We start from the raw sequence: 25,174 nt of genomic DNA, 5'->3' as shown, positions 1-25,174 counted from the left end.
TCAAGCTCGAGTGAAGTTTTATACGGTGCAGTTATTTGCCGCATAAGAATAATGAAGTTTAATTACCATGCTGCATCATGCAGGTTATGTAGACGTTTGCTGTGGTGTACACGAGAAGCAGATGTAGCTGGAAATGTGTTTTTTGTTTTAAATTTAGATCATGATTATTATTTTACAAACATTAGCTGTTTAAGTATTATTGTTTTCAAGAGGGAGGCCGTATTGCTTATAACTAAAGGTAACTTAATATAAGGTTTAATTCACAATAGATGGAAGACATTTTCTTCTTCAAATCAATGATCTTATCCCGGGTGTACTCGGCAGATGTTTAACTTTTATTAATCCATGAGCTATAAAAACTAACAGCAGCCTCAAAATAATACAGCACAAATAATCTTCTACCAATTAAAAATTGCTCATGAATAGAGTTCTGCTTAAGCTGTTTGAGTGCATTCAAAATTAAGCTCCTTTCCCATCTACCTAACCTACCTTCACATACAAATGTGGATTTGGTTTTTGTTTGACAGCTCGAAATTGAATATAAAATCCACTCTTCAACCACTGATCGATCGGTTTGGTTGTGCAATTACGAGTGGAAAAGTTGACATGCTAATACCGGAATACGTTTTGCTGTCCGGATCATATCCCCGTCCATATCATACATACCACCCTAACCGAAAGCGTGTTAGGGCAATTGTTGCTATTGCCGGTGAGATAGTTGTATTAGGGTGCAATACGGATCAGGCGGTACCAATGCACCACAAATGCCATTGTCAAATGTCAATCAGAGCAAGTTCCGCCAAGTGCATTGTTGCATTTGGAGTGTTCACCGTCCGACACTTGATCAGTGTAGTGGAAAATCCATAACAGGCGTACTTTACGTGTGACAGATGGGGGAAAAATGTAATCTATGACAGTTTTGCTATCAATCACATCGCATTATTCAGGAGCTTATTTTGGCTTGTGGTATGTAGATGCAGAAATAAAGGTGAAGGACATACGACTGTGTATATCGTAGAAGTATTATTTAATTTTATGTATTATTTAAATACGCGATTTAAATTTGTTTAATTATCAAAGTTTTCGTCATAGTTTTTACTACTGAGCATTAATGTCTCGTCGTTTTTTTTAATTTGTTCGGTCCAGTGGTGTGTTGGTAGATAAAGTGAGTGCCAGTCTTCACTCAACAGGAACGGTTCGAAATCGCATACGGACCAAACCTCTGTACACAGGATAGACTATCCTGCTATGCTGGCTATAAATAATGTCAGATAAAGCCAGAAATGGCAGGCAGAAGAATAAGACGTTTTTTTTAATAAAGAATGTTTCGACTGTTCCATTTAAATTTTTACTCACCAGTCAACAACGAACTTGCTGTTAAAGGACCAAATAATAATTTTGAAGTTTGTTTAACAACATGTTTATAGAGAATTCACTTTTGGACTAATAAAATTCTAAATTAATATCCTTATCTCAGAAGCTCAAAACAGTTGATTAACGGTTATTTCAAGAGTTTATATCATAAAAAAGTATTCCAAACTTATCGTTGAATCTTAGAATTGATGCTAACTATTTTGTCGAATTTCTCATGTCTTATTGGTACCAAATCCTTTTCATGTCCTGTCAGAGACCCCAATCAATTACAGCAAAATTACATCAAAATTGCTCTGCTTGAAATATTAGAGTGCTTTTAGAGATTTTAAATAGCAATTTAATTGCACACGTTTGGATATTAACGATTCCGGTTTTGTGTCGTGCTTGCTTAATGTGCATTGTAGCTTAAGTATTATTAAGTATTGTAAAACTTACAGAACAGTCTATCCAGCAATCTGCATTCGGTTGTTCAAACGCATCGAACCGCATCCCGATTTCTCGTTTATTGCATTTATTAACACATTTCGTTTAATAGTTATAGAGCGCAGTGGCAGTGTGTATCATACATCTCTGTTCCAGCAAGCTGGAAACAAGTGCTCCGAAAAGTCTTCAAGCAACTGTCATCATCCAACATCACAAAATGGGAGAACAAATGCATGCATCGTGTTACATCCCATGCGCGCTAGCTTGTTTTTTTAAAAATACATTCATACATTTCTATATTTCGAAATTGTGCTGTGCAGTTTATCGCTGTTTAACATACGCTCCTTTATTACACATCGTGTATTTCTTTTCTCTTCTCGTCTTTTATTTCCTTTCTTTTTTTTCCGTATCGTATTTCCGTATGGTATGAAGCTTGTGCTTGTGGACGCATCCCGCAGCCTGTCTGGTTGCCGGCGCTAGTGGCCGTTGCCAGTTTTGTCTGCGTACATCGTATACCCGTAGCCTGGTTGACAAAACAAGATAATTGATGCATTTCAAGTTACAGGGTTGTCGTAGTGGTGGCCGGTAACCGGGACGCGGTGACGCTCGGAGGACTGACACCGGATACGCAGTACCAGCTGACGGTGGCCGCCGTCTGGAACGGGAAGAAATATCGCAGCCGGCCGATCGTATTCAGAACGCTGGGTGAGTTGATTGTGGGGTGGGAGGGAGGGAAGTTCTCCAGATCGCTCATCTTCATTGAAGCTTTCCGTTTTCCCGGTACTTTCGATGCAGAGCCTCCAAGGAATTCGTACCAGCAGGACTCCGGTTCGCTGGTCGGTAGCAGTGGTCCACCGAACTCCCCGCACGCCGATACAGCGCCCTCGCTCAGCGGCATCGGGATCTTCAACGATGAGTTCGGCAATATATCAGTAAACTCCACGTCCCGCGAACTTCCAACGGTAAGGCAACGGTTTTGCTGCAGTCTGGATTCCACCTTCTGACCCGAACTGACACTGTGCGTTTATGTGTTGCTTGCTCTCTTTAATCCTTTCCACAGATCCGTGGTGTAGAAATCGGTATTGTAGTGTTAGTGTTAATAGTCTGGGCTGGTGCTATAGCTTTATTTTTTAATCGATGGGGTAAGATACGAATGTTGCTTCCATATCAACCGGACTACAAGCAGGAACAGCTGAAAGTTCCTGGTACTGGTGTCTGTGCCAATGGTACCTGCAACGGACAACATTCCCATCAGGTAGGACTGTTCAGCTTTTTTGTTTCTATTTCCGTGTGTGTGCGTGTTTGTTAAAACTCTATTCTACTTCTCGTCACCGATAACCGATGTTGGCCATGTTATCACCAGTATCGAGTGTAGTGTTGACAGTGGATGAGTTTGTTTTTTGGTTTTCTTCCGACTATTTTCTACCATATTTTTTTTACCGGGGTCGATGACCTGTTCCTATTGTCGCTGTAGAGAGATTGACACCATTTCCGATATCGTTTATCTCTTTTATTTACCATTATCTCTCTCTCTCTCTCACTCTATGTCTCTCTTCGACTGTCTATTTTGATTGAATCCTTTCCATTAGTATCTCTTTCGATCCCTGTTCAACTGTTAGTTCCCTTTAGTCATCCCTCTTCAAACATACTGATTTTAAACAAACACTACCAAATGTGCCCTTCGCCTTCTACACACAGCAACACATTTCGGTCAGATACTATATTCTACTGTACACTACTGCATCGGTGTGAAAGAACCTTTCGTCTCTCTTCGTCTCTCTGCCTGCTACCTAAACTCTTCACCATCTCTGTCTCTTTTTCTCTCTTTCTCTCTCTCTCTCTCTTATTCTGTCTCAAAAACTGGATCTCACTCGCACAGTATGTGCCTCTCTTTCTCTGTCCCCTTGTTGCTCTCCGCCTTCTTTCTCTGCCGTGTGTTGGTTCTATATTGCACTAGCGATTTTTAAAACTACATCTTAACACTCAGTCTCTAGAGTCTCTTATGCTGCCGATCCTCTTCTCCAGCCTCTTCCCGAGCAACTTTAGAGTGAGCGTTTATTGGTTTTGTGCTCTTGGTGTGTTGTTTTTTTTTACTTCCCATTCTAGTGTTTACTAGAGCACACCACAAGCAATCAGTTTGTTACACTTTGTTTGATTTTTTAAGTTTGTTTTCATGTTTAACATATATAAATATATATTCAAAATCGACTGCTGGTTACTCTTCTAGTTCGCATCTATCCTTTTAAAGCTATCGTGTTTTTCTCTTGAACTTTGCCTCAAGTTTAGCAAGTGGCTCTTTTTCTTCTGTGCTTGCAATTTTTGTTTTAAGACAAGTATAACAGCATAACAAGAGAGGATACAACTTAGCAACGTTCGTACAGGTGCGATTCGCACATCCGTTTTGCTTTATGCTTTTTCAATTGCAAAAGTACGTTGTTGGTATTTACGAACATTTTATTAATGATTTTTAACCAACCATCGTTCTCATTCAAATATTTCGATTTGCAATGTCCAATTGCAAATTTTTGGAACATTAACAACGTGTAAAACAACGACATTATTATTGTTTCACATTCGTATAAGTTTATGAACCTCTCATCAGCTTTGATGTGATCAAAATTATCTGCAAACATTTCGAAATTGTTAACATAAATGTGATAAAAAATATTGCGTTCTTCTAGGAGCTTTTAATTGTAATCTCGACACCAAGAAGAAGGAGTACTTTGAATTGTACAATATGTTATAAGTCATAAAATAATATTGTCTGGTTTATCTTCTTTGAATGTAAGGGTATAAAAAATAACAAGATCTTGACAAAAACTGATGAAAACTACAAATTTGAATGATAGAGATATTAAATAAATCCTTTTTCCTAACAATCACCAATAAAAAAAAGGATTCCTAGGATAAACATACAAGCAAAGCAAGCTGTAACGTATGCAAAGTATTCAAACCCTCCTATCAGATTTACCCTTTCCTTTCTCTTTCTTCTTTCTTCCAATCACCCTCAACCATCGCTGCAACTTCAACTCGAAACGAAACAACCCAAAACCGCAGGATTCCGAACCTGGACTGGAACGTTTCACCATGTTGCACTTTCAAGTAAAGCGATTCCTTTTCTTGCTACCAATACTACTACTACTACCTCCACCACCACCACCACCACTAATCTTTGCCATTACTTTGCCTCTGTTTGCCGTCTTTGTTTTATGATTGGCTTTGTACCCACCTTTGCCTCACGGCTAAGTTGACCCTTTGTTAATCCACTCGCTGGCAAAATTCGAATCTAACTGTCCACACCGAACACACCTTCTCTTTCTTTACCCGCTCACGAACGTATGGTTGTGTTTTGTTTCATTTACGGTTCACCCCGTACGCTGCCCTATTTTACATTTTCGTTTCGTTCGATTCCTCCCGCTCGGAGGTGATGAAGATTACGTTACCTTATTCTGCACATTGGCCTCCATGCAAAGGGCTTCCTTACCGTAAGCGTTTTGTTTTGTTTCGTTTCTGTGAAGCAGAGATTAAGTTTGCTGTTTCAGTATTCAATACATCTCTCTTTTTATACCTTTCGTGAGTACACATGAATCTTCTTGGTTCGTAGGTTGAAGGTTACTGCTATATTCTCTACTGATTTGCATATCCACACCAGTTTTTATACTTTCCTCACTTCCCTTTTACTTTCTCACTATTGCAATTGCGTTTTTTATGGAAAATACTGTGTCTGATATGAGTACAGTAATTCCAATAACATTTAATGATTAATTCCCCTCACACGTCTGTTGGTCTGTCTGAGCGTCTCCATTATAAAAATCTGGTCATTAATATGGAAAGTGCAAATGCATCAATCATTAATAGTTATTGAAGGTGTTTGAAATTGAAAAAAAAACATTTTTCCCTGAAGATACAGAAAAAAATTGAATCATACAAATCAATGGAGGCGCCTAGTTATTTATCTATACGAAGCAATGGAGGCGCCTGGTCCCTGTTAATGTATCACTTTATTTTGCGTTCAGTTTCATTTTTCGTACTTCACACTTTGCTTGTAGGTAGCTGTTTTACCAGTGAATACTGTAACCGAACTGTTTCTTTTCCTTTACGAGCCAGCAATTTGGAAGCAATAACCGTGCCTATGCTTTACTTTATAGACCCTGCGGCGTTGGATGTACATTGGTTGTGTTGGGAAACTTAAAGAACACACGAGTGTATGTAATATTTCTTAAAACTTCTTTTCTACATAATTAAATAATATTTGCTTTGACATTGACTTTACCATTAACTTACTGTACCATTGGGTTGTAAAATTCGGTGCGCTGTGAGCTGCTTTAATGAAAGTGTGGTGTGTTGGTTGAAATTGTATTTAATTCCTTCATTTTTTTTCGTTGTAAATAGTATGTAAAAACAAATGATTTTGCAATCGGGCACAAAGCATAGTCAACTCTTCACATCTAAATCAAACAAAATTAGCCAGTTGAGTGAAAGATCGTCTAAAGTAGAAATATTCTCGAAATTGTACCATCAGCTGCAACTCTCTTAAAGCTCTTACGGCCATAATCTGCTTATCGGCCAACACACTGTGTGTGTGGTGAGGGTTTTCTTCTCAACAAGATGTAACGCCACAAAACTCTTGCCTTCAAACTTCCGACCAAAAATTCTTCCTCCCTTTTACCACTAATAAAAACAACGCAAGAACGAAACGGAGGGAAAAAACCGCTTGCCATCGCGCATCATGCACTTCGGCAAAAGTTCGATTGGGCTAAAAATGAATAAACTTCCATCGAAGTTGGTTCGGATGTGCTGGCGTAAGATTGCTTGCCGTCCGGCCACTAAGTTTCGACGAATGTTTTTTCGCGGAAAGCAACCCTCCTGCGTTTCCGCAACCCTCCCGAAAGTGTATGTGAAAAGCTGCCGAAAATCCCGATCGCGTACATTTTGCATCAGTTTGCGATTCCTTTGTGCGATGGACGTGGTTCGTTCTGCATGAAGCGGTTAACCGGCGAGTCGAAAAGGCAAAGAAAACAGCTTTTTTTTCTCCGCTCTCTCGCGTGGTATCATAACTTAGCATAAGCAGTCGCCCTGCGGTTCAATGTGCAGACCCTTTTACTCTATCTCGTCTTTGCCGAAGTTTGCATTCAGAAAACGCTGCACAACCGGTGTGGGTTGCCGTTCGGCTTCGGCAGATTCATTTTGACTCAGTCCGGAGGCATAGCTCGAACCTTTACGGGTCGTCTAAAACATAAATCGATTTCTCATATTCAACGCACTGGGTAGATCTATGGCTGGCGCGCGTACCAGTAACGTGCCGCATTAGTGCGCTCGAAGGCGAGAAAATCCGATCGGATTGTACGGAACCGATAGCATAAACACCCACAAACTTGAGGTGGTACATAAAAGCTGCATACACAAAAAACACACACACACAGAAATAAATCCTAACCTTCAAAACATGATTCTCGTCCCCGTACAAGACTTTGGCCTGTAGCGATTTATCACGTGATTAAGCGATCCTTAAATGCTTTATCATTGCTCAGCAGCTCGATGCAGTGTGAATATTTGGCTTCGGGCGTTCAGGAGGCGCCTTATCGAGTCTAGGAAAATAAATGATTCCGTCTTTTATCCCCATGAAATGTCAATTTTATTGAACTTGATACTTTGGGTTGTTCGTATCCTCGCACTGTTATCCTGCGCCAGAATTCGTATGAATTATAACCCACCACGTATATTTACAATCACACACCCGCACACACTCGGTGCACAGAGAAACACAGATAAACCCCCATTCGAGAGGAGCTCAAAGTTTTGTAGCCCACAAAGAAAACTCTGTTTATCGGTCATAATTGAGGTGATTTGTCTTTTGGTCGTTATGGTGCGGGTTCGATTGGTCGTAATGCGCAACGAAGAGTATCTTTCGTACGACAGACGCGTGTGATGTATGGCGGGCAGATTCGTGGTTAGACAATCGTGATCCTTTTTTTGTGTCTTTGTTAACCGCTTATGAAAACGTCAAAGATGGATGATAAAGTTGATCCAATTATAGTGATTATTAGGTAGATAAAGTGATTGGAAAAAATGGTTTGATCGCTTGCAGCGTACTGTTCCAGTGGTATATATTTTATGCTCCCAATAAAAAGTCCTATCAGCTATGTAAATTTTAATATCTTGATGAATGATAAAACATTTATTTTCATCCTAATTTTAAATTCAGTTTCTTTACGATTTTGAAAATGATGTTCAGTCAATAAACTTTTCACGATAATATTTACTGCAATTCGATACGATACAGAATAATTTTAAAATAACAAAAGATGCAAGCGTATTGTAGATGACGATTTAATTTCTGATAGTTAAACATTAATATTCTTCAAACAAAATGGAAGTCAAACGATCGGAATTGTAAATGTCATTTTGTATGCCTTAATTACGAATACTAAACTTATCGTTGGATTTTTTCGACTCTCTCTCTTTCTTCCTGTACCAAGTTGTTGCAAGCAATAATTTTCGCATAAATGAGAAACGGATCTTAGGAATGTTTTAGCTTGGCTAGAACCTGTGATTGATGATGACCATTCGTCTGAAAATCACAACATTGAACCTGGGCCTTTTTTACCGATCGCCAATTGAGTTTGACCGGTACGGCATCACCTGACGGTGAGCGTTTTATGCTTTGGCCACCACATCGCATACACGGACTGCTTACCGTAAGGAGAAACCATTTCGTATGAATGCTAACGATCGGCATAATCGAATTCAAATTCGAGCAAAATTATTTAAATTGCTCACCGACAAAGCGCGACCTTCCGATAAATTTTGCTTCAAGTTACCCAACGTTTTGTCGCATCTATCGCGCTCCGCTGTGTGCCGGCACTTATTCTCTCAGCTGGTCTTATCACCCTCACACGCACACACGAAGGTGGGATACAAAAATCAATGTTCCAATCGCTTATTTCATTGCGGTGACCATCACCATCACCGGTGCGCAGAGGAAGAAAACAAAACTCCGAGCTCCAAATTCTGCTCCTCACACCAATACCGAGGCCCTCACGTCATTGCGACAAGCGTCCAGCAAAGCACTAAATTATTCAGGGCCTCATCGGCTTGATCCATCCACGATTCTGCGGATCCCAGCCACTTCCTGGTTCCTTCTTGGTAGCAGCGTTACTACACCTGCTGTCTAGTTACCTGCAAATAGAAAAAAAGACACTTGATGTCCTTGGCGGTGGTCCTTTCCGTACGGGGCCCGTTCTTCTCGCCTTCCTGGTGAGCAGCGATGTTCAGCTTGATGTTTGATGGTTCGAGCGCAAATGTTCCCTTTCGAGCGGAAATGAACTGCAAACGACCATATCGGAATCGATTTTGTTGACCCAACGTACGAAAGGTGAAACTGAAGGCGATTGGAAGGATATTTTCAATATGTAGTTTTTGAGGCTATGCCAGTGGTCGGCACAGTATGGTTCTTTGGTACTTTTATTGCGGGTTAGGGCCACATTACTCTGCGTTTCAAAATTACAGCATCACCCTGATTTTTATTTTGGATTTTCATTGAAAAAAAGTTTAAAATAAAACACATAATACCATAAATGTTATATATTTGTATAATGTTATAACAAAAACCGAAATATTAAAGTGTTCCAAAACGATAATTAAGATTTTTATTAGAATGCTGGTTACAAAACAACATGAATCAATGAAAAATGGATAATTTAGTAATCATAAGATTCTTATTTTCATGAAAAAAGGTGAAATTTTACATTAGCAGGAATCAAATATCTGTTTTGAAAATCGTCGGCTGTTTAAACTCCCACATATATCCATAGACTTTATAGAGCCCCATTTGAAACCTGTTATGGTTCTTCCCAATCATAAGCAGCTAATTTTCTGCCAGGATAATGCTTCCCATTTACGTTCTCTTCTTCGCTGCATGTCTTTGAGGCTTATTCCATGTTTCTTTTCATGATGTTTGGCTGTTTACACCAAAACGTTTGCCGACCCCTGATCGGTAGGAACCAAACATCTGCGCGTGATTTTGATCGTTTTAACTGTTTTTCTCTGTCTGTTTCATATGGTTGTATGGTTTGCATTTCAACGAAATGGATTTAAAGAGTTCGATCCTCATAATCGCATCTCTCATCAGTCGCAATACGGCAATGATGCTGATAAAAATGATGATGAAGCTCCACGGGTGCCCGGGAAATGATGCTCGTTCATTTGAGGCACCCGCTGGTTTGTTTGAACCATTCCTTGGGATCCGATGGATTTTATCGTAATCTGCAACGTACTGTCGTTGAACCGTGCATCTGTCGCCAGTCAACCGTACCCTTGCTCTCCCGTCGTGGAAGAATCTTCCTTTTGTGTGTATGTGTGAGGGAGAGAGTTGGTCGCGTTTCAAAATGATCCTAGCACACACTGAAACCTCCTACGACTTTGAATATGATTTCTGTTTCGTTCTAATTTCTGAATGATGCTTGTGTAAATTGGAATATCGTAATGACTTCTCATTATTTTAAATGGTTCATTTTAAATATTATTCTTTGTTTCTTTTTTTTTGTTCAAGAGCGAAGAAAAATTTTATAAAAAGGAAAAAAACCCACTCATGTTTACGTTGCTGAATTTAATCTTTCAGCTCGCGTTGACTGGAGTAGGATGGATTTATATCCAGTTGCCAATGTTTACATTTTTAATTTCATTAAAAGCAAGCAATGCACATCGGTATTTGGCTATAAAATGCAGTGCCAGTATGCATTGATAAAATGCTTTTAAATTTATCATCAATCAGTGCCGCTGTTTTCTTCCATTTGAAACATTTTGTTAAGGAATTCTTGCGCTCTACACGCTAACAAAGACAACACAAAGACAAAGAGATACGCAATCTCGGTGCACAACCAGGGCGAAACCAGCCACAATATATGGAAGTAATGTGGACAATTTCAACACTAACAGCCATCACTTCTCACTTCCGCATCCGATTAGGTACCGCTGGAACGAAGAAAATCCGTGGCACAAATTTATGACCTCAATAAGGAGATGAAAGCAAAGCGGAAATGGAAACACTTCACAGGGATCGTTTTGTTTTTTTTTTTTTGGGTTTGGGCTATGGTTTTTTGTTTCTCTCTTTCTTACAACCTTCCCACACACATAAACAATCGTACAATGCAGGATGCCGAGACTTCTCGATTTCGTGTTCGCGAGACGCAGTAGTGTGCTGTGATAGCTTTGGCAAACCGAATGCCCACTTTCCGAATGAGTTTGCACGACATTGTTCTTCCCTAGCAAACAAAAAAAAAGAGAGAAGCGATGTGGGTTGATGATGTCGTTTATTTCTTTCGGCACGTTCCACGATGAAAACGGAACCGTTCAGCGCTGTGCTGTATGCGCTGAGGAGGTGATGGCGAAGCGAACGGAAGGAAGCTCAGTTCCGTAAATCTCTTCCTCGTTAGCAGAACTTCAAACGACAGCAACGGTGCGAAAGATACACACTTCCCCAAAGGACTTCCGGGATGAGTCGTGTGTCCCATTGATTTCCAGTATTTCCAGTCCCGGGGTTTGGCGGATGGCTATGGCTATAGGAATAAATTAAAAATAAACAAAATCACTACAGCTGCTGGAGTTGCCTCGAGGAGTAGCGCAGAACCCAGTTGGTTCTCCATTGGAATGCTCAAACTCATCGGCGAGAGGTTGGCAAAGCAATTGGGAAGCTGAAGTATCGCATATTTCTTCCGGTCGGTGCTGTGGATCACTGGTCATGGTGCTAAGATTGAATTAATAGTAATCAGTTTTATGGCTCCATGAATAGTAAATGCCTGCTGGAAGGCGATCGTTTCGATGGTGTGGGTAAAGAAGAATGAGGTTAAAATAGTAGTTCGTCATCCTAACGAGCGTTTGCCGATTATTGTCTTAGCGAAGCGTTGAACGACTGTAGAACCACGCAATGGTGATGCAGTTTCCTCCGACGCTTAGGAACGTGATTTGATTGTCCGTGCTGCTGCCCAATGGGAAGTGCATCAGTAAAATGTGCTCTACGCCGAGCTCAGCTTGAAAGCAGATAAAATCTTTCCTTTTCATAATAACAGCACGAAGATGCTTTCCACGAGGGTATCAGTTTCTTAGAAGAAGCAATTGCACTCCAACGCAAAGCGATAAAATTACCATTTTTTGAACCGATTTCTTCTGGCTACGAAAATAATTTCAAACTAAATTCCCCTGTCAGCATAACCCACTGCAACGCATCTGTTCGGGGACCTTCGTTAAGCGTCCGCTTTTTTTTTGTCTTTGTTCCACTCAGAATATCAAGGTTAGTCTACAACCTTCGGGACGATATCAGCTTTCCACCTTCACATCACCCGGAGGGAACGGGGAACCGAATGCCTTGACTTAGACCTTGCGCTTTTAGCGTTGCGCGTATTGTTCCCGTTGCAGTTTTCATGTGCAGTTTGAATAAAATAGCTTGTTAAGGAATACCGATCGTCCCGAGGCCAACCTGGCGCTTCCTACAAGCGCACAAGGTTGAAAACTCCCATCCCTTCGGGGTTTACCGCATTGTGCCAGGAAAGAATGGATGTTCGTGCTATTCGATGCTGCATTTGCGCCCCCTCACCCAGGCAGAAACATGCAATATCCGTGTGAGTGTATGTTGCAAATTATCAGCAAAATAAACCCGAAGGGAATTGCCTTATTTCTCCACCGGTTTAAGCATTCGTTTCCATCTCACTCACTGTGAATTTCACGACGGTGCATAAGGGGGAAAAAACATCCTAACTGCCCTTTGCAACGGAACGAATATGAAAGGAATTGTGAAACACATAAACTGCAGCGGTGCGATAAGTATCGCCAAATTACCGGTGGCCATAAATTCACGGTACAATTTTCACACTCATTTAAATAACTGTTCAAGCAACGAACACACGAAAAACATGCAAAACAAAACATACCCCTCAAAACATACCAAAGGGCAAAGTTTCAAGAAAAAAGTGTTCCGTTCCGGAAAGAAAATTGGGTAGAAGAAAACAAAAAAAGTCTATTTTGTCCACTACCAGTGCAGCAAACAACCAAGCCCAGGTTGCAAGGTCGGAGACGGCATTCGGAAGTGAAACAATATTTTTCACCACAGCTCAGCATATGTTCTGTCCGTGTGTGCAACATACGCCACATTCGGTGACACTTGGAACGAATGGATATCGTTTTTACGCTTCGCCTTTTGCCTATGGCTGGCCCGCAGTGAGCGCCTTTTAGAATTCCATTTGATTTTGTACCGTATAATAGCGCAGAAAGTCTTGTGCAAGGGCACACTATTGCCGCTGGCAGTCAGCATCGGGTGTCCTTTTGGCACGAGTACGATCCACCATTGCGCACCCACAGGGTGCAACTAGGTGAAGAATAAAGCATTTGTTGTTTTAAGCAAAAAACACCGACCGACAACACAGTAACGCCAAACCCGGCGTCACGATGGCAAACAACAAACGGGTGTTTGTGATTTGTTAGTTTATCTCTATTTGGTTAACACACGAACAAACGGGCCGAACAAGGCCAGTGTTGATTGCGCGATGAAAATTGCTAATGTGGTGTGAAAAGCGCCCGTTTATTTATTGTTTTAATGACAAATAAAACTATGCAATGGTGATGTAGGTGTGGAAATGGGGCACAGGTTCGGGGACGATGGGGCATTCCGCGCGTTCGTGTACGCCGTGTGCATTTATGCAAGAGGGAGTGACTTTTTTACGTGCATTCTTACTATTAACGTTCACTAACGGGTAAACCGTTGGTTTAATTAGCACAATAGATGGTTAATGATGCTAAACTCGCTTTTTTTACGAGTGTTTTGGTCATTTTCATGTATGACGATATTGCAAGTAGGTGTCAAACACGACACGTTTATAGCAAGAAGCATAGTTTGCTATAATAACATTCAGAAACATTTTCTCACGCTACTTATTTCATGGCTTGCTTAATACTTTGCGTTTTTTATCATTATTTTTTGTTTATTTGAATGTTAAATATAAATCGCTGGTAATTAAAGACAATGTGATTTTTAAATCATTAAAGCTTCTACCTTTAAAATTTTAATAGCCCCAAATATGTTATTGTTCCTTCGCCATTCCACGAAAACAGAAACAAACTTAAGGACTTTCTAGTACCCGATTCCTCCTTGGAACCACCCTTATCGTGTTACGTTCGAGAGGATCATTACTCTGAAGCATCTGGTCAAATAAATTGGCTATTGTTAAATGCGAAACAATTGCATTGGGTTGGCATAGAACGTGATGCCCCTCGTGTTCTACGGTTTGTTTGTGCGTACAAAAATCAATAAACATGAAACATTTCTTTTTCGTGATTCGTGGCTTTTTGGTCCAACCTGAGGCGCGGAAGCTGTAGGATGTTCGGATTTTATTGGCATCGTAAACTGTTTGCAATTTTATGATCCTATTTATTGTTTCATTTTATTCCAACGATACAAACAACTTCGATCGGAAAACAAGTTGTCCCTCGTTGTACATTTCCGCCGGGGAAGACGCAAAAGTTTTAACAGGCAGAAGTTGAACAGATGCGTACAATTGGCCCGCATTGGGGTGTTTTTTTTATGTTAAACTTCGAATTGATTCGATACCACCGGAAAGGCGAGGTCTTTAAATTGTTCTCTTAGCTACTCATAAAAGTCTAAAGTGGATAATTTTTGTGTGCAATAATGCTGTACGGTAATTAAACAATTATTTCTAGAAAGTTTCTTTTGTTCGAATGTCGTAACAATTTCGTAACTGAGCATAATTCGATGAACTCAAATAGCATGTTTAAATAATCAGAAATACCCTCAGAAAACAAATAGGACCAAACGATGTATTATGTCCATTTCTAGGAAGGACAACAAACACAATGTTCACAATGCAAGCATGTTCATTCGGACTGTTAGTATATAAACATCCTTTCGCAACTTCGTAGAACTGCGCAACAACAAACCAGAGGTCATGTTGGCCAGTTACAGTGAATCGAAACGTTTGCCTTTATCCTAGATCATAGTTTAAGATTTTCCTGTACGATTTATTTTTATCGCATTTGAAAATGGTTTATTAAAGTGGTTAACTTCAACGATATCAATCTTTAGCTTACGTCACAGCTTCATGAAATTAGAAATACTTACCGTAGACATCGTCGAAGAAAGCTGAAGAACTGATGTGACTAGTTTTATAAAACCGTTTGAAAAGGGATTATGGTTACAATGATGTTCTTAACAGGTGTTTCGTTAAGCTGAAGGCTATAAAAAGTGTACCACACTGGAAGGTGTAAAAGTACACCTCATTAAATGAGTGCCTTGGTGAGGAAATATCATGAGGGATGTAATACAAAATCCTACCCAATTTACCTCTTACAAGACATACTAAGATGACATTTTCCTAATTGTTAAAGCAATCAGAACATTTCGGAGTGTAAATGAATTATTTTCGATCGACTTCAAAAGGGAATTCCAAAGAGAATTGCAACGCCATAGTAGTCCTCTACGATATTGGTCGTAAATCTCCAATTTAATGTGTAATCTTTATGAAGCTTTTTTTAAGATTTTAATACAACATCGGACTGTTTCATTGGAATTTGAATTGTCAGAGATGGATGTACCAAATATTGCAAGAATCGAAGTGATTTTCGTAAGCCTTGGGACAGATTTAGTTTTCCACACTTTATTGATAAAATATTTAAGCCACATTTTGTTTGTGTCCAAGTAAAACGTCTAAGTCTAAGCAATAGATGTCTAAGGACATGCAGTATCTTGAAGTTTATTGAACATGTGAGCTGTCTGCTTCCAACACGCCCGATGCGACTGTAAATTCTTCGGATGTAAAGTTATTCTCGTTGCTGAATCTCTCAACACCTACCACACCGTCTCACCGTCTTTGATACCCACACAAGTTGTTCACCGTTCCTTCAACACCTATACCACACAGCAGTACATATCGGAACCACGTGCCCACGACCCACACTGGACATTTTGCACTCCACCTACCATTTTCACCCAGGGGGGGGGTGGGACATCGAGAGACAAAGAGAGAGGGAGGGAGGGAGGAATAAAGTGAGAGAGCTATGAATGATCACGATACTCATGGGGGTGGGTGTGTATGAGTGCGGGGTGGAAGAGAGAAAGAGAGAGAGAGAGAGAGAGAGAGAGAAAGAGAGAGAAAGGATCGAAAAATACAAATGGCCTGTTTTGTGTTACCGTGCGTTGTTTACAGTGCATACCACGCTGCGACAGCTGCAGTCTGCTGGACCGTTGCTTCCAGTGTCCACTGTCGCGGCACTCGGAGTCGCGCGAGTGCGGCTGTCAGTTCGCGCTGCTGCACCGGGCGGACACGGACAGCTAGCATCCGGGTGCGGATGCGGCAGCACCGGTACCGACGACGGCGGACGCGGCTGCATCCGAACCCCTGAACGCCCAGCCGCACCATTCGCATCCACACCTGGCAGTGGTGCGCCATGCCGAGCCGTCGCACTCGCCGGCCCATGAGCGGCGCCATTCGATGGTACCGCACGGTACGCTGCATCACGCCCACGCAGGCAGCCGCCAGCCGCTGCTCGGCCAGCCGCCCGCACCGATGGCGAACCACAGGCACGTGCATCCGCTGCTGCAGCGCCACCGCTCCGAGGATCGTCCGCTGCTGCGCCACACCCATCCACACCGGCCGGGTGCGTCGACCGGGTGCCAGCGTCACCTGGCCAAGCCGCTGCTGCAGCGCCCCCTGCTTGCCCACGCGCACTCCGTACAGCAGCCGACGGTGTCGACGCCGCACCGCCACACGCCGCACCATCACCATTCGCATCCGCGCCTAAGCCAAAAGCATCGCCAGAAGCTGTTCTCGCGCAGCAAACAGTACACCTCGGTGTGCAGCGGTGGCAGCAACAGTACGAACTGTGCCGGGGACAGCGGAACGCGCAGCCGTTCCTCCCGCGAGCACGCCGACGACGATGTCGAAGCCTGCGTAAGTGTACCACCACAGACATCCCCCGTAGCCCCGAAACGGATGGCGCACTGACGCCGTCTCCCCGGCCATCCCAAACGCTCACATTTATTCGACATTTTACCCATGTTAACACACACACACATACGCACACACACACACACACACACACACGAAACACCCGGTCGGCATTGTGCTTCAGTGAACGCACTTTACCCGTCTAGCTGACAGGCAGGCAGGCTGGCAAGAGCCCGAAATGTTTCCGCCATAAGTGTCCAAAACAAACGTCACCATAGCAACGCCCATACACCACTTGTACAGGATGCACCGATGAAGCGCTGCACTAATCGATCTGTCAATCCGTTCGTTTATACGTACTGTGTATCCGTCTGTGTGCTTTGTCGCTTCTGTCCTGGACCGTACGCGTGTCGATCACATGCACACATGTCCCGACGGGTTGCGTTGGTGTGCGCGTATGTGTGCTTCTGAGCCTACTCGCCTTGCAACACTGACACAAAGGAAACTACCAGCAGTACACAATGCAGACACTCACTCATGTCCACACTAAGTAGACATCCACCGACTATAGACATCCCTAGTAGCGTGTCCGTGTAGTGAACTTGTGATGTGATGCTGCCGAACCTTATCCACCTTTAGCTCCAAGCAACCTTGTGTACCCCAGGATGTTTTGTACCCAACCGTCGGATAATTCATCGCTGCGAATGTGTGGGTCTCCAGTATTTTTTAAAATAGCCCTCCACCAGCTGAAAATCTTCTCGTTTTGTACTTTTCATCCAGTAGATTTCTGTTTGTGTGTGTGTATAAGCTCTGTTTACTGACGCTGAGATGACAAGCAAACATTAGTACAGCTTCCATATATGCTATTGTTGATACGTACGTTAAGCTATCTCTTTCTCTCTATCTCTCTCTCTCTCTCTCTTTTCTCTCTCTCACGTATTCTCTTACTACCTCACCTTCTCTACCTACTGCGCTATCTCTGTTCGTTTTCACTGTCACTCTTCTGACTCAGTTTGTGTGTTGTGTTGTCCATCTGTTACTTACTGTAAATACAACCGTTCGGACCTTCCACGATAGTTTGAAATGTGTACATTTGCTAGATATCTCCCTATCCCTATACTGAGACATGTACAGCGTCAGTAAGAATATTCCATACTGTAGTAGTGTAGATGGGAACGTGAGAACAACGTAATTATAGTAGCGTATGTTGAATTATACTATCGGAATGTATTGCGGTACAACATATTTTGCAATCGATGAACTTCCTATTTAATGCACATTACTATATATTTTCAGCCAAAACCAGCACACATTTATCTGAACTTTAAGATGTTGTGCTGAATGGAATAGCTATTCTGTGAATACCTTAGAGGTATTGCTTTAAAGACCCATGGTTGCATGTTGCGACCGATGTCTCCTGTCTGCCGGGTGGATAAGGTTCATATAAGGCACCGCACAGGTTTACTATCCACAGAGCAGTTGCTGTTGGTACCAGCCCACCGACCCATACCATACCATTTCTGACCAGTAACTGACCTTCCTGAGACCCGCTTTTCTTTCTCCCCTACAGTAACTCATGCCACACCGTGCCCTCGTCAACAGCTAGGTGCTAATTCCATTTCGTAGAGTAGCGTACCCTTCACTGCAATAGCTACCCAATCCTTTCCCAACACGGAAGTGCGGTGGAAAGGCCTGTAACTGCGGGACACATTGCGTCTATCGCGGCACCTGCCATGCAGCGCAATCAATTTAATTGCTCCAAATCAATAGGATCGTGTACTGTTTACAAATAAACTTTGCCGTGTCCTAGAACAAGAAGGGCTAGATCACATTATTTATCACTGGATGGAAGCTTTCGCTAACGTGGGATGGAGTGTGTAATAAAGGGGGTTTTGCGGTTGCTTTGTAGATTAAAGAGACCTTTTTCCCTTCCGGCAGTCGACCACACGGGCGCTAGAGCAAATAAAAGATTCATCGGGGCTTTTGCTGGGGCCCCCTTTATCAGGCGACTTTTTTTTGTCGAATAGTTTATGATTATATACCTTGGAAATGTCACGCGCCAGGGCGAAACAGTCGACCATTTCAACGCTGACGTTTCCCAGAAGTTCCACGCTGGAAACCTTCCCGCGCCGTAACCTTGATCGTCGGCGGGCACAACATTAATGATTTCCAGTAGCAGTGACCTCTCCGAAACGGGCGCTACACGTGAGCACCTTGCCCGATTACGGTTTGGCCTGATGGAAGGACGGCTCGTTTAACCTTAACCTTTCACCGACGCTACATTGCCTGCAAAGAACGCTCGATATCGAGTAACGGAGTACGTAAAGCGGAAATTCGCTCTCGTCAGCTGGCCGCTGTCTATCAGGGGGTTCATAAAGTGCCCACAAAGAACTTCAAACGCAGGGAATAACCAAAAATTGACCGCAACAATCGGTGGGTTCGTACAGCGAGGCAAGTTCCCGCAACCGGTAACCATTTGGTCGGGTGGCGAGTGATTTCGATCAAGTTTTTTAGCAAAAAAGCAAAGTGTGTTTGCACGCAATGTTGCCATTTTGCCCGTTTACTTGATGGTCGTTTAAGGCGAGGCTGATGAATTGTTTCCGATCCGATCAGTGGAGGGAGTAAGATAAATAGGCCGATGATGGAATATTCGCTGTGGTATTCAGTGCATTCCCATTATTGGCCGAGATTGGCCTTAATAGCGAAAGTCAAGGCATGTGACAGCTCATTTAGGGGATGGTTATCATCGCTAACGAGAATGAGGGCGAAGGATGGTTTAACCTAAATTAGCCAATTATGACTCTCTTACCACTCACCGGATTGCAACAATTCGCGCTTGGTTAATAATATCTTAATGAAAGGTAATATGTTTTGCTTTACCACTTCTTGGAATGATGTAAATAAATTTATTTTAACTTACTTTAAACAGCATCAATCAATAATTTTAGTTCTGATAAATAGTTTCTTGAATATAAATGTCAATATAAAAACATTATTCAACAAAACTGTGATGGCAATATTAAGAAAATTAAAGTCCTTAAAGTAATGAATACACTTTCTTTGTATCTAAAGTTGACTGTGAATTCGCCTGCTTTCCCCTGGGTGCTTTAATTATAAATTAGCAGAAATGGAGCGCATGTATCGATGCACGTAGCGCAAACTTTCCCGCAAGATCTAATCAAAACAAACATTGGGAGTTGCGGTGGCCTGGCAGAGAAAAACCGACCACCACCTGCACACAATCCACAAGAAATTATTTACAATCAACCTTTATTTGACCGTTCCGTAACGGGGGCCCATTTGCCGTAAACAATCCACCGAAGCCGACCGTATCGACACGCCAGTTCAAAGTTGCCAGCGCGTGCGGTTAAGATGCGCATCGTGGCGTGCGTGTGTGTTGTTGGGTTTTTATCACTTTTCCACCAATCCGCACATCGTCCTTGAATCGTACCGAACGAATGTTGGTTTGGTGTGGGTCTGTTATCGCAAATGTCTGCCATTGTGGCCAACATCGACCGTGGTCACGGAGGCTCATCAACACTGCGGTTCGGTGGTGTCCATTTTCGAGCATCCGACCGGAGTCAACCGGTGGAACATCATAATCAGCCCGCCACTAGTTGGCACGAGTTTGGCAAAATCGTTCAATTGGCGCCTGTCGGTTTTCGCCTGTCCGCTAGCTGTCCGTTGACCACACACCGTTGGCTCTACCGGTGAGGTGTTTGGCCGTTTTTCGTTGCAAAACATATAAACATACACACACACAGGCGGGCACACCTATAAGCGGAATAAACAAGCAAGACAAGCTAATTATTTGCACGCTTCCATTCACGTTCAACATCGTGAGCTTTGGTGCAATGTACTACGCCACGGTTGGAAATGTGGACCGATTAATGGGAAAACTTTTGTACGGTATTTATCCTCGCGCAGCAGTTCATAATTAGTGGCCAAAGCATTTGCTGCAATGCTTGTTATGGAGGGGTGGTGTTGAGAATAGTATTAAATCTTCATTTACACATGGCCATGAACTAAGCCGTGCGCAGTATTCATGGAATATTTTGTGGAAATGTAAAACAAAAATGGCAAAACGATTTTTTTATAAAAGTTTTCATGTTTTTATGAACATTTTTGATTGCATATGTCATTATTTATACAATAAATGCTTAATTTACGAGTAAACGATAAACTTGAAGTGATTGAAACAAAAAAGTAATTATAGTACAACATATCCAGATGGTTCAATTAGCCATTGTACTGGAACTAGTTCATTATTGCAATCATTATCGAATGGATAGTGATAATTGCGCTTTTCTGCAGTGCCCTCTGACACGTGTAGCGTCATGTGTGCTAAATATTGCACATTGGCATCAAACCGCATGGCAAGGATGCATCCAATTGCAATAACACATCTGCGCCATTTTGTTGTTGATGATGCACAGCGCAGTGCTGTTCATTGTTATATTTTTATAACACCCATAATTACCAGCCCCATCTGCCATTGTTGCCGCCATTTGATCCTAATTAACTTCCATAATGAACGTCTTCTGCTAGACAGCAGAAGCCAATCATACGGACGTCGAATTACGAGCGAACCGTATGGGGAGTTTCAACTCGTTCGTATATCGAACTGTGAAGCGTTTTTTTTTCAGTCTTCATTTGATGAGTATCGGAACAGCAACACAAGCCAACGACAGTGGCTGGTTTACATCAAAACTAGCATTCTGGACGCGTGGTGATGGTGGAAAAGCAACAGACGAGCTACCGGAACACATCGATTTTTCTCCCCCTGCCCCCCCCCCCCCCCCCCCAGCCGGTACGGGGTATGGTTGCAATGGAAATTACGGGGAACCAATCGGATATCCTTCGATCAGCATGACATCAGAATTTGTCATTACGGGCACAAACCCACCGGGGGACTAAGTTTCCCCCTCGTTGGATGCATGTTCGTACGGCTCGTAAAATGACGGGAAGGGAAACAAGATCCAGAAGGGTGACAGAAAAGAAGCAGAAATAATACTGATCGATTTTCCATAACTTCTCACTATTGTTCGATAGTAAGTGAAGCGGGATGGCAAGAATACCGAGCAAAAGCACATCGCAGAAGCGGTCGCTTCCTGCCGGATTGTACAACGGAACGAAAACATTGTTTATATGCTGACGGGTGTAAATATTGATCTCGTCACAGGAGCATTAGCTCCAATTGCCAGCCTTGTGACTCGATGACTGTTACTTGAAAACTTCTCCCATCATACTGGTCAGTTGTAAGGAATGGAACGATTCAAGGACAATCGTTGTTTGGGAAGAAGGACCGTCCAACTTCCATGACAGCTTTAACGAAGTCGATGTTATCTTCACATTCAATTGTGTGTATATTGTGGCCCGATTTTCTATTCTTAGCACTGAGCTAAAAGGAAGCGTTCTAGAAACGGACCAAAATAGTGCATACGTTACATGCAGTGAAGCGTTGGTTAGATTTTGTTTCAATCTCCATTTAATCCGACCCGTAACGAAATTAAACGATAGCGCATCATCAACGCCCCCGGGTGTACGTTCCGTGTGCTGCTTCATGAATGTTGACCATTGTGTGCACCAAGGAAGATGGTTAATTTGTTTACTTCATAAATCAAATACCAACGGTAGAAGTATACACATCGTGGAGGGGGTTTGCCAGATTGAGCCGTCTTAAAACACAACGATTTTCAACGATGGAGACGCCTGGTGCGTTAAGCCACAGCTCAATGGTGACGCCCGGTGTTTCATGCCCGTAACTATGATGGAGACGCCTGGTCTTTCATGCCCGTAACTATCATGGAGACGCCTGGTGTGCCGTAACCGATGGGAAGATATTTAGTGGAACATCTAAATTCAACCTCCATGCTAAGCTGCTATCGTTAAAATAGCGAACTAAAACCTCGTGATGGAAAGTATGCGTAAAATCATGCTTGAGACTCTTCACGTGGAAGCAATCATCGTACGCGGCCTTACATAGCAAACAAACACCCTACATATATGCACATTGGAACCACGACTGAAGCGTAACGAGATTGTGCTAGGTATGATATAAAGCTGACGTACTATCGGGCGTTTATCCAGCGCAACCACACGAAGCACAAGTGCGCTCGGGCATCATCGATCCATTGTTCTTTTTTACCCGCCCCAGTGTCGATATCTTGAACGAACCAGTGCCGGTAAATGGATGCACTCAAACGGAACCGAAATGTGCACTCACGCCGAAGACGATGCGCCGTCTGTAAGGCTGCACCGTCGAAACCGGTGCACAAAGCGAGTAGGCCGGCTTACGTTGTATCATGAATCATCGCTCAGCTCTGACTGACTAACTGACTGCGGAAAAGATCCGCTCACCCGCTCTCCGCTATTTTTGCCAGCGTAAAACGGCCAATGCTGGCATACGGTGCCGCAAACGTTGCAGTACGCCAGTACCAGGTGAGCGTCGTAAAAATAAATAATGAAGTGTTTAGAAATAGCTCGGTTTAAAATTATTAATGGACCTGGAATGGGTATGGGGCCGCTGGAAATCAACTCGTTTGAACGCGCACTAAAGTACGGTGTGTTTAGAGCGGTTGGGGCGGTATTTTCGAATGCAAAACCTTATGCTTGTTTGATTGTAGGTTTTGCTGCTTCCGGTTTATCAGAATATCGATGCAAAACGGGCGTACCAACTGACCTGCTAGTGAAAGCGAGTACCATTTTTGTTTTAAAATAGAAAGGCATTTCGTTGGATTGTGTCTGTTTTGTACTTGGTTTTCAACACAACAAAATATGATCTCTATTGATGGAACAATTCAGCCGAAAGGCTTACGTTGCATAAAAGCTGCCGCGCGAAATCCTTCACAGGCACCAGCAGGCATAAAATTAAATTATTCATCAGAAATTACCTTATGGGCAGCGCAGTAAAAGGACTATTTCTCGTTTTTAAATTACTGAAAGATAGGCTTTTTAAAATGCTTTCAAAAAGACTGCAACGTAATAGCACAGTGGAGGTAAAATATTTCACCGAAACGTTATTGAAAAAGCTGACTATTTGATAGTGTAATGCTTGGAAACGGTTGCCGGTATTGTGAGTTGTAAAAATTGCTATCTATAATTTAAAATTACTCCATCTGCGTTGCTAGTCTATATTGTTTAGCATGATTTTCCATTTCCGAACCAGCGAGCAAATATAATTTATTTTCCATCCCGTCAGCAATTAACCATTCCATCTATCAAACACACCCGACGCTATTAAATCGTCTCTCATCAAGGTACTCAATAGTGAAATTGGAATGGTTTGTTTCCGTGTTTCCCTTTTTTTTTGCATCAACGATCATTTACGAACGTTCGTGATTTAGTTAAGTAATTGTATCATTTTGTCCGTTTCGTGTTTCTGCTACATCTGCTCACGCAAACCTTCTCACGTGTGGTATCATTGGCGATTGCCTAACGTGTTTCTTCACTAACCCACACCCTGAGCCGCTTCCGCTAAGCGTGAACAAACGAACCAAAAAAGAAAGCATTACATACGTCCTATCCCTATCTCAAACACCGTGTGGACGAGACGGCTAATACATGGGTGCTTTATGCCCAACGAACCCACCCAACGGACCAAAGCTGAGTGCCCCTCGTGCAAGTAAGCAAACATGAACCAACTTTATACGCAACACAACTTGATTCTTTGTTAACCCTTTTTTAATGTTTTCTCTTCCGTTGAGTTCGTTTCGAAATTGTACTCTATTTAATTTTTAAGCCACCTTTAAGCAGCTTAAACGCAAACACACCCTGCTTCTGGTGCATTTCTCACTGGTGATGATGATGTGATTTCTTTTCTGTACATATTTTTTTTCGTTTCGATTTGGCACAACGAACAAAATGAATAACGCTCGGACACGCTGCTACCGCCGCACATGCAATGTTTTCTTGCTCTTTAACGGAATCACGGGTTTGTTTCGAAAATTTCGTTCCACAAAAACGGGACTGGAAACTATTTTATGCAACAAATAGACGAAAAAAAAACCCCACCGAAAGAGTTTTACCGCACGCAAAACAAAACGAAATACACACACGCAATATAGAGCACGAAACCGTGTATAGCATACTGCACACTGCCCAATACGAATTCTCGAAGTTGTGTTTTGTGGACGAAGCTAACGAAATGAATTTCAACCGTGTTCAAGGATAATTGTCACAGTATAAAAAAAAGCCGTAGTGGCTCAAACAAGTTCATATGGAACTTTTCTTTCAATTACTTCTATCCTCTAGTTAGTTTTTTACAGCCATTATAGTGGACCATTTCAGCAAATGATAATAAAGACTTCTGACGGGTTGTTAGTAGCAACGAAAATTGCCTCCGTTGGAGGTAGTGATGATGAGTTCAGTTGTCAGAGAGTAATAAATCGAACCGCTTATTGATTGGTCCGTTCAAATCGGAGGTC

At 42.3% G+C, this 25,174-nt stretch overlaps 1 protein-coding gene across 1 annotated transcript in view; it reads left to right on the top strand.

Moving 5' to 3' along the window:
• Positions 1-25,174, top strand: part of LOC128303526 (uncharacterized) — a 73,073-nt gene that overhangs the window by 28,558 nt on the left and 19,341 nt on the right. The window contains exons 3-5 of the mRNA XM_053040509.1: positions 2,357-2,502; positions 2,593-2,759; positions 2,858-3,052. Coding sequence (XP_052896469.1) covers positions 2,357-2,502; positions 2,593-2,759; positions 2,858-3,052 — 508 coding nt within the window. The remainder of the gene's footprint in view (positions 1-2,356; positions 2,503-2,592; positions 2,760-2,857; positions 3,053-25,174) is intronic.

This window comes from Anopheles moucheti, chromosome 3, assembly GCF_943734755.1.
Source record: "Anopheles moucheti chromosome 3, idAnoMoucSN_F20_07, whole genome shotgun sequence".
NCBI lineage: Eukaryota > Metazoa > Arthropoda > Insecta > Diptera > Culicidae > Anopheles > Anopheles moucheti.
Note: the sequence above shows the minus strand (reverse complement) of the source record. Positions and strands in the feature narration are given on the sequence as shown.